General features: G+C 52.3%; 1 protein-coding gene across 1 annotated transcript in view; it reads right to left on the minus strand.

Moving 5' to 3' along the window:
- Nectin1 (nectin cell adhesion molecule 1) overlaps positions 1-14,337 on the minus strand; it is a 62,657-nt gene that overhangs the window by 7,757 nt on the left and 40,563 nt on the right. Inside the window, exons 2-5 of the mRNA XM_028866321.2 lie at positions 7,747-8,097; positions 7,004-7,306; positions 6,573-6,690; positions 5,000-5,151 (exon numbers count right to left, since the gene is read on the minus strand). Of these exons, the coding sequence (XP_028722154.1) occupies positions 5,000-5,151; positions 6,573-6,690; positions 7,004-7,306; positions 7,747-8,097 (924 nt within the window). The remainder of the gene's footprint in view (positions 1-4,999; positions 5,152-6,572; positions 6,691-7,003; positions 7,307-7,746; positions 8,098-14,337) is intronic.

A 14,337-nucleotide genomic window follows, 5' to 3' on the forward strand; every position in this document is an offset into this window, starting at 1 on the left:
CGTGCTCTTACATTTAACTCAGCTAGATTGGATTTTCTGGCCCCACTAATCACAGGATGACAGGGTTTGCTGTATCATCTGTCTGATGAGAATGGTTGGTGTCCCCAACTACTCTGTAAATTATATTTTGAAATAAATCTAGAATCTAGCCACTTCTTGCCACTCCATCCCAACCACCTTCACCCAAGACACCACCATCTTTCACCGGGATTATTTATTGCTATCGATACCTAACTGCTTACACCCTTTGCTTCTGCGGACTGTATTTGATGCGGCAGCCAGCAAGAGCCCGTTAAAGCCTAAGTCACATCCCATCGCTACCCTGCCCAGAGCTCCTAATGACTGTTTTACTCCCAGAGAAAACCCAAAGCCACAGAATCTAGAATGTTCTCCATGACCTGTGCCCTGCCTTACCTCTGACACCATCTTGCCCTGCTTTCTTGAAGGTTGAGACCTCTTTGCTACGGACTGGAGCTTCATGCCATCACCTCCTTCAGGGCTTGGCTTGAACATTACCTACTCATGAACACTTTCCCCACCCAGCACCTTTAAAACTGAAATGTACAAGGCCCTCATCTCCAGCACAGCGACTTTTCTCTCACCTTCTCTCACTTTTTTCCTATATCACCTTCTGGACCCCGTAAGGATGGAGTTTGGTCTGTTTTACTCACTTATTTATCCCAAATGCCTAGCTCACATGGCAAAGAAATCTTTGTTGGGTAAAAGAACATATTCTCTCATGCCATGGCTCTGTCTTAAAGGTGAGGCTTACTCCAGGCAGTGAAAAGCATTCCGTCCACAGATGAAGTGGGCCTGGGACACCCCGGGGACCTCATTTTATAGGAGTCAGGGTTAGGAGGAGAACAGTGGTTTAGGGACAGATTATACTTGGTTCTCTACCTCTGACCTCCCTAGCCCAGGTCCTCTAACACAGGTTTACTGTTCCTGTGGTCCCTTTTGGGACCAAAGAGAACCCACGTTATTTAGCCTGCTTTAGCGTCAGGTCTGTGGAGTGCAGAGGGATAGCTAAGATGTCAAAATACAAGCATCACGTGAGGGAGACAGAAGGAAGGGATGGCTATGGGAACTTATCCACCTGCCGACCGGAGGAAAGGGGCATCCCGCCCCTCTCCTCCACCCCTCCACTTGTCACAGTCGGCCAGCAACCTCTGTCTCTGGGTTAGAGGCAGAAACACAGGGCTACATCTAGGTAGCACTGGCGTCATTTGCTCTTGTTGCTGGGGGCCCAGCCGGTGTCTCTCAGGTCCTTTTACACAGTGGCCCACCTGGCCCTGCTTCTGAAGGGTTTCAGGCTTCCCTCGGGGAACCTGAATGGGCAGGACCTCAGAGCAATGCGACTTCTCATTCTGGGTCCCTAGTTTCCAGAGTAAGATGTGTGGCCCAGTGTCGGGGGCTTTGGATAGATATGAGGTGAACTGGAGTTAGGGTTTATAGTCTAGAACTAGATTGATCTAAGGTCAAAGAGAATGTCTGGGCTTACTTCCACAACCAATGCTGAAGGTTTCAGCAGGCAGGAAACGACCTACATTCGACCAGGCCAGGAAGTTGTGAGAACTACATTTCCCAGCATGCAATGAGGCCAGCCAGAGGGAGAGTGGGAAAGCTGGGGTCATACTCTGAGAAGCCCTGCTGTCTTCCTGTAGCTGTAGCAGCTGTGTATAGCTCCTCCATTGTCTAACAAGGCTCCTGCAAGCTGGGAGAGGAACTCCCAGAGGTATGGACTCAGCTGCATCCTCATACTCCCAAACGCACTGCCATTTGCTGGCTTGGAGACCGTCAGTCACATTTGCCCTCAGCATAGCCCAGGCTTCCATTTGCATGCTCAGCATGCAGACCGTGGCTTGCCTGCTCACACGGGCTGACACATGCTTACAGAAGAACACACCCACACTCGTGTCTAGGCATGCACACCTGCGGAGACACTCCCTGTGAAGGCCCACCATCCTTGGTCCAAAGAACTGGCCCAACTGGCATGCCCATGGGATGAGCCTAGACTTCACTGAAAGTAAGAGTTGGGACAGACACACTGAGCTTGAGTGGCTTCCCTGCCCTGCTCTTGGGAGTGGCAACAGGCCAATCCGCCACTTTCCTCCTAACACCCTTAGGGCTGAAAGCTATACCCTATTTGGTCAAGGCCCCTGGATCTCTCCCCACCCTTAGGGTTAGCCCTCGTAAAAGAAGGTAGGTACACTATGTTGTGGGACCACTGACCCAACACTTCGAAATTGCTTCTCAGCACGAGGGCCTTGGAAATGTGCTTCTTTGAGTGTCCAGACGCTGTTAAATGCACCCACAAATTCCACTAGGTTGTTTCTTCAGCTTTCTTATCCCTATGGCCATAGCTTGGGCCTATTTCACACCAGGGGTCATTCACTGTGACAGTGACTAACTAACTAGTGTCCTGGTGCCACCATGCAGCAATCTGAACACAGTCAAACCTCCAGCTGCTTCACCATGAGCCTTCGAGGCTCTCGGGTCCTTCTTCATCTCCCCTTCCCCCACCATTGCAGCTCCTCACCTTCCATGTGCGCCCCCTGCCTACCCCACCCCAGCTGCTCTTCATTCCACTCTCCAGATGTGCCCAGGGCAAAGCTATTATTACCTGAAAGGATGGTCAGGATGAAATATTAAATTTCCACTTATCCCTCTCACTCATGCATTGCCTTCAGACCAGTGAGGTTGGGAGCACAGGGCCCAGCTGTGCCCCTTGGGGTGGTTCCCAGAGATTGCAGAGGCCACTTGCTGATGTGGGGAGAAGGGTGATGAGGTCATCTGCCACTTAGAGAAGGCTTAGAACATCTGGCTGAGTCCTTCAGAAAGGCTGAACGCTACTCCCTGGTGGGGAGGGCTGACCCACAGCTCCTGAGCCCATCAGGAGATCAAGGAATGCCATGCTTGTTTGGCTCTTGGCTTCTGGCTAATTTGCCAGCAACAGAGCTGGCATGGTATGACCCTTTTCCAACTGGAGCTCTGGGTGGCTTTAGACCACCTGTCCTTGAACTCCAGAAGTTACGTACAGCCAAGCACACACCACCACCTAGATAGACCTGACCACAGGTCCCACAACAGGTACTGGGTACCCACCACAGCTTCCTCCCCATGACTAGTCTCTTCCTCCTCCTCCTCCTCGTCCTCTCTGCTCCTGCACCTGAGCCCCACAGAGCAGCCCTTACTCAAGACCAGCACCTTTACTCCTGGGCTTTTGGGGAAGGGAGGATGCACCTTCCTGTGACTCTGAGGCTAGTCTCTGGTCAGTCTCATGCTGAGAGGTAGCATCAATGAGAGAATGCTTTGGGGTGCCCTACTTCCTCCAAATTTCCAATCAGCCATTTCCCCAGAGTTCCTGGGTGGCACCGTGGGATGCTGTGGTGGATTTGGTGTCCCTGTTGGAGGGAGTACTCCATGGACAGATGGACAATGGGATGTAAGTCGGACTACCTCCTCCACATTACAGATCGGGAAGCTGAGGTGCTGAGAGGTAAAGAACTTATTCAAGGCCACACAGCCAAGAAGTCCTTACACGGACTCATTCCTGGCCCTCAAGTGACACTGCTCACCACACCCGTTATGATGACTCCTCATAGGAGGCAGCTGTGCATTTCCTCATCAACCCCACCGCCTCAGGGCCAGCGCTCAGGACCCTTATGTGCCTCCAAGTCGTTCCAGAAGGGAGAAGTGTGCCGCAGTCCTCCTCTGCTTGTCTGTCTGTCACCCGATAGGAATTCCCAAATCCTATCCCAGCAGGGCCCCTTGGCTGTTAGCAGGCTCCAACCCTGGCACCTCGACTTTAGACATTCTCAGAGTCGGGGGCAGGGCGTTGAGGAAAATAGTAAGTGACCACACCCTCTTGCTCCTAGGTGACAGGAAGCCCCAAGGACAGGTCAGTGTGGATGGCTCCAGCTGCTCTTTGTGCAGGTGTGTTTGGAAAGCACCCATGGATGAAGGATGACGGCTCGCTCTCAGAGCCAGCACATCCTCAGGGCTCCCCCAAACCTGTGTCTAGCTAGCATCTGTTACCACTGCCTAGTTTCCCGGAAGCTCGAGGTCACTTTGTGCATATGACATCCTGTCTCCTTTGGTGGCAGTGGGATGTCCTTTCCTGTTTTGGGAGGCTCTTTGTGTCCCTGTCTCACTCGGCAACTGGCTTGGGTTTGATATTAAAAACACCCCCCCCCCTTTTGAAGTTGTTTGGTGGCAATTTACTCCTTGGTGCATTTGTTTTGATGCCACTGTTAATGACGATGATAGCGACGGAGGTCACGACAATAATCACAGAGCCTTGGCCACTTACTGGCAGACTGAGTTGTGCTAGGTTATGTGACCTACATTATGTGTCATTGGGCAACAACCCTTCCTTCAAGGCGGGTCACCCTACCCCCAATTTACAGATGAGGCCTGCTCAGGTCACATCCCGGGTGAAGTCTCCCTGTGGAACATCACAGCATCCATTTTCCCTGATGGACTCACCCCTCGCGTGATCACAGAGAAATACCGGGGAGGAGAGCCACTCGGTCTCGAGACCTAAGTATCCAGTGCCTTCCGGGTGCTCGCTCACTCCAGGCCTACTCTACTGTCTGTCTTGTGGTCCGCTTGAGGCCAGCCTCGCCCTGCAGCCCTATAGGTTTCCTCAACTCCAGCTGCAGAAACTCGGAGGACATGAGCTCTGCCTGTAGACCCAAATCCATGCTAGTAAGCTAGCATGACTCCCTGGTGCAAGCGTTCAGCCATTGCTGAAAACAACACTTCCTGCCCCCCCTCCCCCTCCCCCGGCAAAGGTCACTCTGACTGTACCCTACAGCCCTATAAAGCAAAGAGAAAAATGTAAAGAAAGAACCATGGCCTGAGCTGCAGAGAAGCAATGGGGGCGGGGTGGTGGGGTGGGGGACACAAACTTCCCACCAGGTGCAAAGAAAGCAGCGGGCGCAGCTACGGAGGAACCCGGAGATGCGGAGCGGCAGGGGAGCAGGAAGGTTCCTACCTGTGATATTGACCTCCACCTGGCCGGAGCGGGTACCAATGGGGTTGGTGGCCTCACAGATGTAGGTTCCTGCCAGGCTGTAGTTGATGGGTCCTCGGAAGAAGAGGGTTCTGTTCTGGGCCTCCACACCCTTGGGGAGGGAGCCATTCAACCTGTAGGTATTGGGAGACACAGTCAAGGTTTATGACGACTCAGCTCCCGGGGCATCCGCTGGGCTCTAGTGCTATCTACCAGCCCCTTTGCTGAGTGCATGTATTAGGGTCTGTTTGAGATGGAGGGAAAATAGTCACAATAATAATGTCTTGCATCTCCGTTTTCTATTATTCAGTAATTCATGATTTTTTTTTCTCTTCTGTGTTAGACAGGGTTTTGTTATGTAGCCCAGGTAGGCGCTGAACTGGCAGCAATCCTGACCGGACCTCTCTGGTGCTGAGATGACAAGGCTTGGACCATCGTCGTGCTTGGTCATCACGCCACTGAAATGTATTCAAGGCAGGTGGGGACCACTCCCACATTAACAGATGAAACCCGAGATTCAAGGCCCCCGGGCACACAGCTAGGAAGCAGCAGAGTGGAGGGCAGCTGGCTCCGTAGGCTTCAGGAGAGTGCTCGTCCTACTGCTCCTGGGTCTTGTTGGTCCTTCGTCTCCTTGGTAGTGGGTTGACAACAGAGACACCGGGGGCCTGACCCCAGTTCCCCTTAGTGGGGGAAACAGGCACGGCTGAGCACCTACTCATCACCTTGCCATTGCTGGGCATGTCTCAAGGTGTTGTCACGAGGGGGATATCCTGGGAGTTTGCCTAGTACAGAAGACCTTCCTCCCTCCCTGGTTAGCTGCACCTCAGTTAAGCCAGCGGCTGCTCTGGCTACGGGGCCGACTGGCAAGCAGGTTCTGTCCACCCTCACCTTCAGGTTAGCAGTTTTGTGCCTAGAAATTCAGGCTGCCAGGGAGGGCCTGCCAGGGTCCTCTACTCCCTAGACAATGGTTTAGATGCACTCTTAGCTGCTGTCTTCTGGCCACCCATGTCAACTTTCTTAGCTTCCCACCTAGTTTTCTGTGAAAAGAATAACGGCTTGAGATATGTTCGAGTTGGCTAGAGGGGATATGTTCCCCTCTGAAGGTCAAGAATCAGCCGGTAAAAGCCAAGAATGGGACGGTGGGACATGGGGGGTCCACTGCTGCCTCCACCCAGAGAACCTGGGGCTGCTATACAGAAGGACTAGGAACAAAGAAAGCCTAGGGTGTTCCAGAACACCAGCTTCCCAGGGGACACTTTGATAAAATAAATAATGGGGACTGGGGTGGGATGAGTCACCAAAGGGAAACGACAAAATCCTTTATTAGTGAGTGAAGGGAAGCAGGTCATGAGGGAAACCCCCGCTGGCAGGGTTATTAGTCCCAAATCCTAGCACTCAAATGCAGAGGTGTGTGTACATAGCATGTGTGTATATGTGAGATCTCTTAAACTAACCCCCACAGAAAAATCGGAGGCTAGATTCTAATCCTCCCTACTCCCAGTGTGTGGTCCAGCAAAGGGTATTCTCAGGGGATGGGCCAGCCTACAGCACTCACGTGGTCCAGTGGTACTCGGTGGCTGGGGGGTTAGCATCCGCTTTGCACGTAAGCTTCACGTCTGTCCGCTGCAGGTACCAGTTGCCATCAAAGCCTTCAATGGTCACCTCAGGTTCATCTGTGGGGCAAGGGAGGGTTTTGGAAGAGGGTGAGGTCAGGGGAGCAGGCAGGGAAGGGGTGGAAGGAACAGCTAAGGAAGGGAGACGGTGAGGACACGTGAGGACACGGGAGCAGCTAGTCGGCATTACAAGACCTCAGAGCAGAAGCCGCAAGGGGAAAGGAAGGTTGGAAGGAGGGAGGGGCGACAGAGGGAGAGGGAGGGAGAGCTGCAGCATCTTGGAGGAGGAAGCAGCAGCAGCAGGGAAGGACTAGGGGACAGAAGAGGAGGGCAGGTGGCAGTGGGTGGGAAGGGCCCCCCGGCCCCGGCTCACACTGCACGTTGAGTGTGAGGCTCTCCCTGAAGCGGTCCAGGTGATAGTTGACAATGCAAGCCAGGGACTGTCGGTGGGCTTCCCGGCTGGGCACCAAGCGGTAACGGCTGATGACTGTCACTGTGCCGTTGGGGTTCCGGATCTCCTGGTACTCTGCCTCGCCCTTTAGCCGTGTTTCCCAGGACACCACACTGGGAGGCTTCCCATTGGCTGAGGTGCAGGTGGCCACCAGGACCTTGTCATCCTGTCCCTTCCTGGCTCGAAGCACTGCCTGGGTACCCTCGATCCAGTTGGTGGGTTTGGCTGTGGGCACAACACCATGGCATCAGTTGAAGTTGCCTGTCACCCTTGCCAAAGCCCTTCCCAGAATTTCTCTCGGGAAGTTCCTCATGCCAATCAATCCTTCTTGCTGCACAAACAGTCCTGTTTTTAGGCTTCTTAGGGTCTTGGCATGCTCAAACCAAGCATCTTTCTTCCTTATTTTGGTGTTTAAAGCGTTCTAGTCCCCAACACAATGTCCCTTGGTGGGGGCTCCAACCTAAATACTGTCCCTGCCCAAAGCTAAGGCCCCACCCTCAATTCTTGGGGAATTGTGGACAGTCTGGGTAGTCAAATGAGAGGTACTATACACGGAGTTATGGGAGCATGCCAACCCAACAGGGGTGTCTGGGGTCACTGAGGCACATGCTAAGGATGGTCAACCCCTCTAGACAGGCAAAGGAAAGAGGCCCAGGGCAGCTTACCCATCACAGTGAGGTTGAGCTGGCTCTCACGGTTGCCTGTAGGGAAGGTGGCAAATTCACAGATGTACATGCCCTCGTCCTCCAGCTCCAGGCGGGAGAGGCGGATGGTGCCGTCGATGAAGGAGGGTCGCAGGAACTCCACTCGCTTCTCGTAGGGGGGCAGCACAGAGACACCCATAGTTGGGTTGTAGATGGCCATATTCTGCTTGGAGCCATTGGTGGACTTCTGCCATGTGACCTGGGTAATCTTCACACTGGGCAGTGGGTTGGCAAAACTACAGTGCAGTACCACATCTGTGCCGATGAAGCCATACATGGAATCGTTCACCTGCACCACCTGCATGTGAGCGCCTGGCAGAGGGGAAGACAGGAAATGGTCAGTGCCAGGCACTACTGCCCACCCCTACCATTCTCTTTACCACGGTCTTAGCTTCTACAGCAGTCATTACTTTGATAATTCTTCTTACAAAAATCATCACTGGGTCTGGTGGTTTGTGCCTATAACCCCAGCACTTGGGAGGCTAAGCAGCAAGATTGCTACAAGACTTTGAGAGCAGCCTGGTTACATAGTGAGTTCCAGGGCAACCTGAGATACAAGTGAAACTCTTTTCCAATCCCCCCCAAATTAATTAAATAATTACTTGATATAAAAATCGCCTCTTAAGATGGCTCAGTGCGTAAAGACATTGGCCACCAAGCATGATGACCTAAATTTGATCCTCAGAATCCACATAGTGGAAGAAGAGACCCCTTTAAATTGTTCTCTGACTGCCACATACCCACCACAGCATATGCACACACACACACATAAAATAAATAATACTAAAATCTCATACTCTAGATAATTTTGAAAAAAAAAAAATACCAAGAAGACAATGACATCATTCACTTGTAGTTCAGAATGGCCTTGATTTCATGATCTTCATGTCTCAGCTTCCTTCCCCTTCCCCTCCCTGGAGACAGGGTTTCTCTGTGTAGCCCTGGCTATCCTGGAACTCGCTCTGTAGACCAGGCTGGCCTTGAATTCACAGACATCCACCTGCCTCTGGCTTCTGAGTGCTGGAATTAAAGACGTATGCCACCACGGCCTGATGTCTCAGCTTTCTGAGTGCTGGGATTCTCCATGTGTGCCACTACTATGCCTGGCTACTATCTGTATTATTATTTTTTTTTTTGCAGGTGTATGTGTGTTATGCATGCACATGGGGATCTGAGGTTGATGCTAAAGTATCCTCCTTGATTGAGTTCCACCATATCTTTCTTTGGACAGGGTCGTACTCTGTATTCCTAGCTGGCCTGGAATTTGCTGTGTTAACCGGGCTGGCTTCGAATTTGCAGAGATCTGCTTGCCTCTGCCTCCTCAGTGCTGGAGTTAAAGGCATGAGTTTCTCTGTCTTACATTTTCAGTCAAGATCTCTCAGTTGGACCCAGGTGGTGTTGATTTGGCTAGCCAGCTTGCTTCCGCGATCCCATCTTTACCTCCTAGGCAGGCCACATCTGGCATCTGTGTGCATGTTGGGCACCCTAAATACAGTCCTCATTCTTTTATAGCAAGCACTTTGCCTAGTGATCCATCTCCTAGCTCTCTATATTAAAACAAAACAAAAACAACAACAACAACAACAACAAAAAAACCAACCAAACAAACCAGAATCATACTGTACAGATTGTTCAAATCTGCTTTTTCCTTAGTGATACAGGTCAGTGTTTGATGTTAGTAAACATACATCCACGGGTTCTAGTCTCCCCACTTTTGTCTAGTTCTGTGGATGGAGACAACATGCTTGGCAAGTTTTCCACTACTGAGCTATGTTTAAGCTCTGCCTCCCCTTGCCCTCCCAAGATGTCTTTGGAGGCAGTTTTTGGCTAAATGGTCAAGTCTGATCTTGGACAAACCTTCCGGCTTCAACCTCCAGAACATTAGGACTGTAGGTGGTGGCACCATATCTAGAATGCTGTCTTTCTTTTCTTTTTTTAAGGGTCAAAAGCTCTGCCTTCCAAGAAGAGCTCTAGCTAGGAGCTTTCCTGGGCCTCGGTTCCCTCATCTGACAAATGAGCCAGATAATCCAGTCTTCTCTACTTTACCCGTTGCTGGGGAGCCAAGGGCATAAGAGGGGGGTGGAGGGCAGGAACTGAAGGAGATGCTGAGGATGCACAGTGAGAGAGCTCTTTCCTTTCAGCTCCTGTGAGGAACCCACTCAATTCTTTCTGTTAGGAAGCTGCGGTCTGGTCCTCCAGGTTCCTCCCAGTACGGGTCTCCCTGTCTCAGAAACGGCTGTTCATACCTGACTTCTCTCATGGACTGTGAACTCCTGCAGGGAATTCTTTCCCTTCCTGAGTCCCCAAAGCCCAGCCTGGCTCAGCATCTGGCTTACACAGCAGGCTTCCGTGTTTCCTTTTCTCTAATGTAGCAAATATTTATTGCTGGGCAAACTGCAGTGGTAGCCAAGAGAACAGAGACTCCCAGGAAGCAGCGGGCAGTTGGGGGCAAGGCGGAAGTTCCCTCCAGTCTCCACATCTAGGAAGTCCTTTCCTTTGCACCTCCTTACCTTGGCACTAGCCCGAGACAACCACCCCAGACCAGGCTCTGCCCTCCACTTCTGTCTATCTCTGAGTCTGTCAAGTCCCCAAGGCTGCATCTTTGTCACATGATTGTATGTGCTTCCTGTCACTGATGAGCGACGACACTGCTGTACTTCACATTCCACATCTTCAGTTTACTGAGTACCATCAATAGTACCAAGCTTCTACTGACCCAGAGGCAGGAGGATGGCTTCAAGAGGCCAAGGATCCAAGAGTGGGAAGCAGGGGCTTCCCCTTGCCTTCTCTGCATGATGGAGAAGTAGGGGCTCCTGGGAAGGTCCCAAAGCCCATGGTCACTTCAGCACATTGCTCCCCATCCCACTCTTCGAGGGATCACATTGACTGTGGGATCTTGGGGCTTAGTACACAGCAGGTCCTTAGGAAATGCATGCTAATCCAGGCATGGTGGGACATGCTTGTAATATTAGCATTCAGGAGTCAGAGTCAGAAGATCTTAAGTTCAAGGCCAGTCTGGATTGCATAGTGAGACCTTGGGAGGCATGTGGAAGAAAGGAGAGACAGAGACACACAGACACATACACATACACAGACACAGACACAGACACAGACACAGACACACACACACACACACACACACACACACACACACAGAGAGAGAGAGAGAGAGAGAGAGAGAGAGAGAGAGAGAGAGAGAGAGAGAGAGGCTGAAGACATATGTTTCTGGCTTTCCCAAGCCATGCCCTTGGCATTGAGAATTTCATCCATATTCCCATTCTTTTTGCCATTCACACTACAGTCTTGACAAGCACATTGAGTGTTCCTGCCCCCCCCCTCCGTCCCCCAAGCTGGCCCTTGGTAGCCCCAGATACCTCAAGCAGAGGTGTTGGAAGCTGGGGGAGCTGGGGGGGGAAGTACGGCACATAGTTGGGGGCTGAATATCTGCCTACCTGTGAGACCCTGGCAGTCACGTCCCTTGCCTCTGTAAAGGAGCAGGCTGGCTGCCCTGGGTCTTGTTTCCTTCTGGCTCTAGCTGTCGCACGGCAGCCCAGCCCACGCCCCACCCAGAAGCAGCCTGAGAGGAGGTCAGTGGGTCAGATGGTCTCGCACTCTTGCTGACTGGTCAGCTGTCAAACAACTAATTTCCTCCATTCTCCCCGACAGGCTAAAGATGGGTGCTCCCTGATACTCCCCGGTCTCCACTCCCCAAGCCTGCTGGAGGCTGCCCAGCAGCTGAGAGAATGTGGGCATAATTGGGGAACTTGCACCACATAAAGCCAAGAACTGGAAAAGCCAGTTGGGAGGGCTTGGGCCACAACTTGAGAGTTGGGGGAAGGGGCATGGGTATCAGGAACAATCCTGGTGCTAGGTATGGTGGGCCTGGAAAGACACATGGCCCACTGAGCGCCACTGCCCCACCTCCTCTAATGCCTTCTGCAGTGGGGCAGGCAGAGGGGGGGGCCTGGTATACAGGCTGATATTCCTATGCTGTTTCCCAAGCAGTGACCTCACCCTTCAGGGCTAAGTGGGTGCCAGAAGGGGGAGGTTGCTGCTGATGCCCCATGTAAGTTGGGGAGGTTTCTGTGCCAAAGCAGGTGTGTGTGTGTATGTGTGTATGCTGGATAGAGGCCATTTTTCTCTCCACTGGGGTCTTCCAGAAGCAGCTTCATGGTTGTGTAGAGAGAAAATTCCTGGCATCCCTTCATCGTACACAAAGGCATTCCTGGCCCTCTCTGGCCCTGTGATGAGCTGGGTGGGGACATGGAGGACCTCTCGGTAGTGGGCATGCTCACTTTTACTCTTGGCCTCTGTCCTAGCTGGCTGGCTATTAACAGAGCCTAGGAGGTAGTCCATGGGTGGCATGTGGGGCTCCTGCTGAATTGAGGGTAAAGACCTCAGTGTCCTGGAGTTGAAAGGGGATGAAAGCTTAGCAAAATTAGGCCCCGCCTCAACACTCCAGCCTGAGGGCCCTGGTTCCCAAGCGTCTGTCGGGGCTCCCTGGCTTGGACTAAGCATGTGAAATCAGATCTAAGTATCCAGCTCTTAGACTGGGTGGCTTTCCAAAGGGAAAAGGGCTCACTCCTGCACATGGAGAGGAGGGGCTGGGTGGGTAGGCTTCTGAGGCCTCATCTGGAAAGCCTGAGAAGAGGAACAGGACGGATAGGGTGCCTGCAGGGGCAGGTGGCAGGAAGGGAGGTCTTAGAGTACGCTCAGTTTTCTCATGCCCGCTTCAGCTTCACAGTCTGGAAAACGGCATGGGTGGCTCCCAAGCTCTGTACGGCCTTCCTGGCACCCTCTTTTGAGGTGCACAATGAGGCTGGGAGAAGTCTGCAGTATGAGTTTGCGTTTGGTCTCCATGCCTTCCAGTGGGCCAATGACTTAAACTCTCTGTGACTCGGTTTACACTGAAGGTGTACATCTGCAAAATGGGGATTCTAATAGTTAATGCCTGCCCCATTGTAAGGATGAAATGAAGGAATACACGGGAAACTCAGAAAGCAGCATTAGCACAAAATAAATAATCAACGTCGGTTGCCGCCACCCTCCTCATCGTCGTCATCATCATCATCATCACCATTATCTGTGAAGCAGTAGGCCTCCCTTTCTAGGACTTCATTCAACAAATGTTTCCTGATCATCTACCTGGCACTAGGCACTGTGCAGGGAGCTACAGGCCCCTTCCTCTGGAACACCAAGATGGTTCTCATTCCTGACTCTCTGGTGGGCACTTCTACGAGGACCCCAATGGCATAGAACCATGCAATTGAACCCATTACTATTTCCTGCACCTGTACGGAGTCTGTATCCTGTCACTCAACGGATGTCTAGCTACCATGGGAAAAATAGGGACATGCTTGACCTTGGGCTGTGTCAACCACATTACGCCTGACATGGTAGCCCCAAGGTTTGGGGAATCTACTGACGATCTGGTTACCCAGGCAATAAGAAAGCCCCCTTCCCCTGCAGACTATAGCCTGGGGCTTATGACACAGTAGCACATCAGGGCTCAATGGATCAGGCAACCTAGCACTAACTAGGTCAAGAGGGGTTGGGTTATCTGCCCAAGGACATAGACTAGCAAGCTCCCTGGCCTAATGTAATTCCTACCTTAAACAAGAGTCTGGCTCAATCTATCTCCCTAGGGTCCTTGTTCTGGGTGATGACCTTCTGGGAGATACCCTAGGAAACCTTAGAAAATGACACAGTACCCAGCCACAGTACTCATAGGTGCCTTGTGCTGGAGTCCAGTGACTGAGGGTCAGAATGGAATTTAGGGAGCTCAGGCTGGAGTGCCTACAGAAGTCTATTATGGACACAGTGGGAAGAGTGAAGAGCAGAGAGAGGACAGGGGGTGCAGAAATCATGGAACCTGCGCCCACAGAAGAGGGTTCCTTACATCTTAGGGTACACGGTGAGTCTTTCCCTGCCCTGCCCTTAATCACTGCCTAGATCCTCCCTGACCACCCTACATGGTCAAGGTCCAAGACACAGGTCCCTGGGACTTGTGCTCTGTTGCCTCAGTTTCCTTAACAGGGCACAGGCGAGGCAGCTGGGGCAACCTGGCTTCTCAGAAGTGCTGAGCTGGCAAGGCGAGCATCGGACCGGCCCCCCACAACGTCACAGGGCAGCAAAAGCCCAAACTCAGCAACAAAACACAAAGGCTCTTCAGTTGTGGCAGACGAACCTGCTCCCCAGGGCCCTGCCCTGCTTGCCACGGAGCTGATCTGCAGGGGGGTGGCGAGAGTTCCCACGCATCGGGCGTGGCCACACCAGCAGCTTCTCCTCCTGCCCTTTTTGACTTCAGAAGTCCGGGGCAAGCTGGGTCTGGGCTCAGAAGGTGGTGTAAATGGGTACTTTCGTGAGGACCACTGTGTCCTGACCTGGCTGGGCAGATCTTCTCCAGGCCTTCATTTTCTGAAGCTTGCCCCAGGGTCTCCAGCAGTGGCTTGAGCAGTGTGTTAGCCCACGAGAGAGGATAAGTCTGTGTGTGTACAGGTGTCGGGTGCTGGGCTCTCTGACAAGGACCTGTTCCAAAACAACATCTCTTTC

Source organism: Peromyscus leucopus, chromosome 7, assembly GCF_004664715.2.
Source record: "Peromyscus leucopus breed LL Stock chromosome 7, UCI_PerLeu_2.1, whole genome shotgun sequence".
Taxonomy (NCBI): Eukaryota; Metazoa; Chordata; class Mammalia; order Rodentia; family Cricetidae; genus Peromyscus; species Peromyscus leucopus.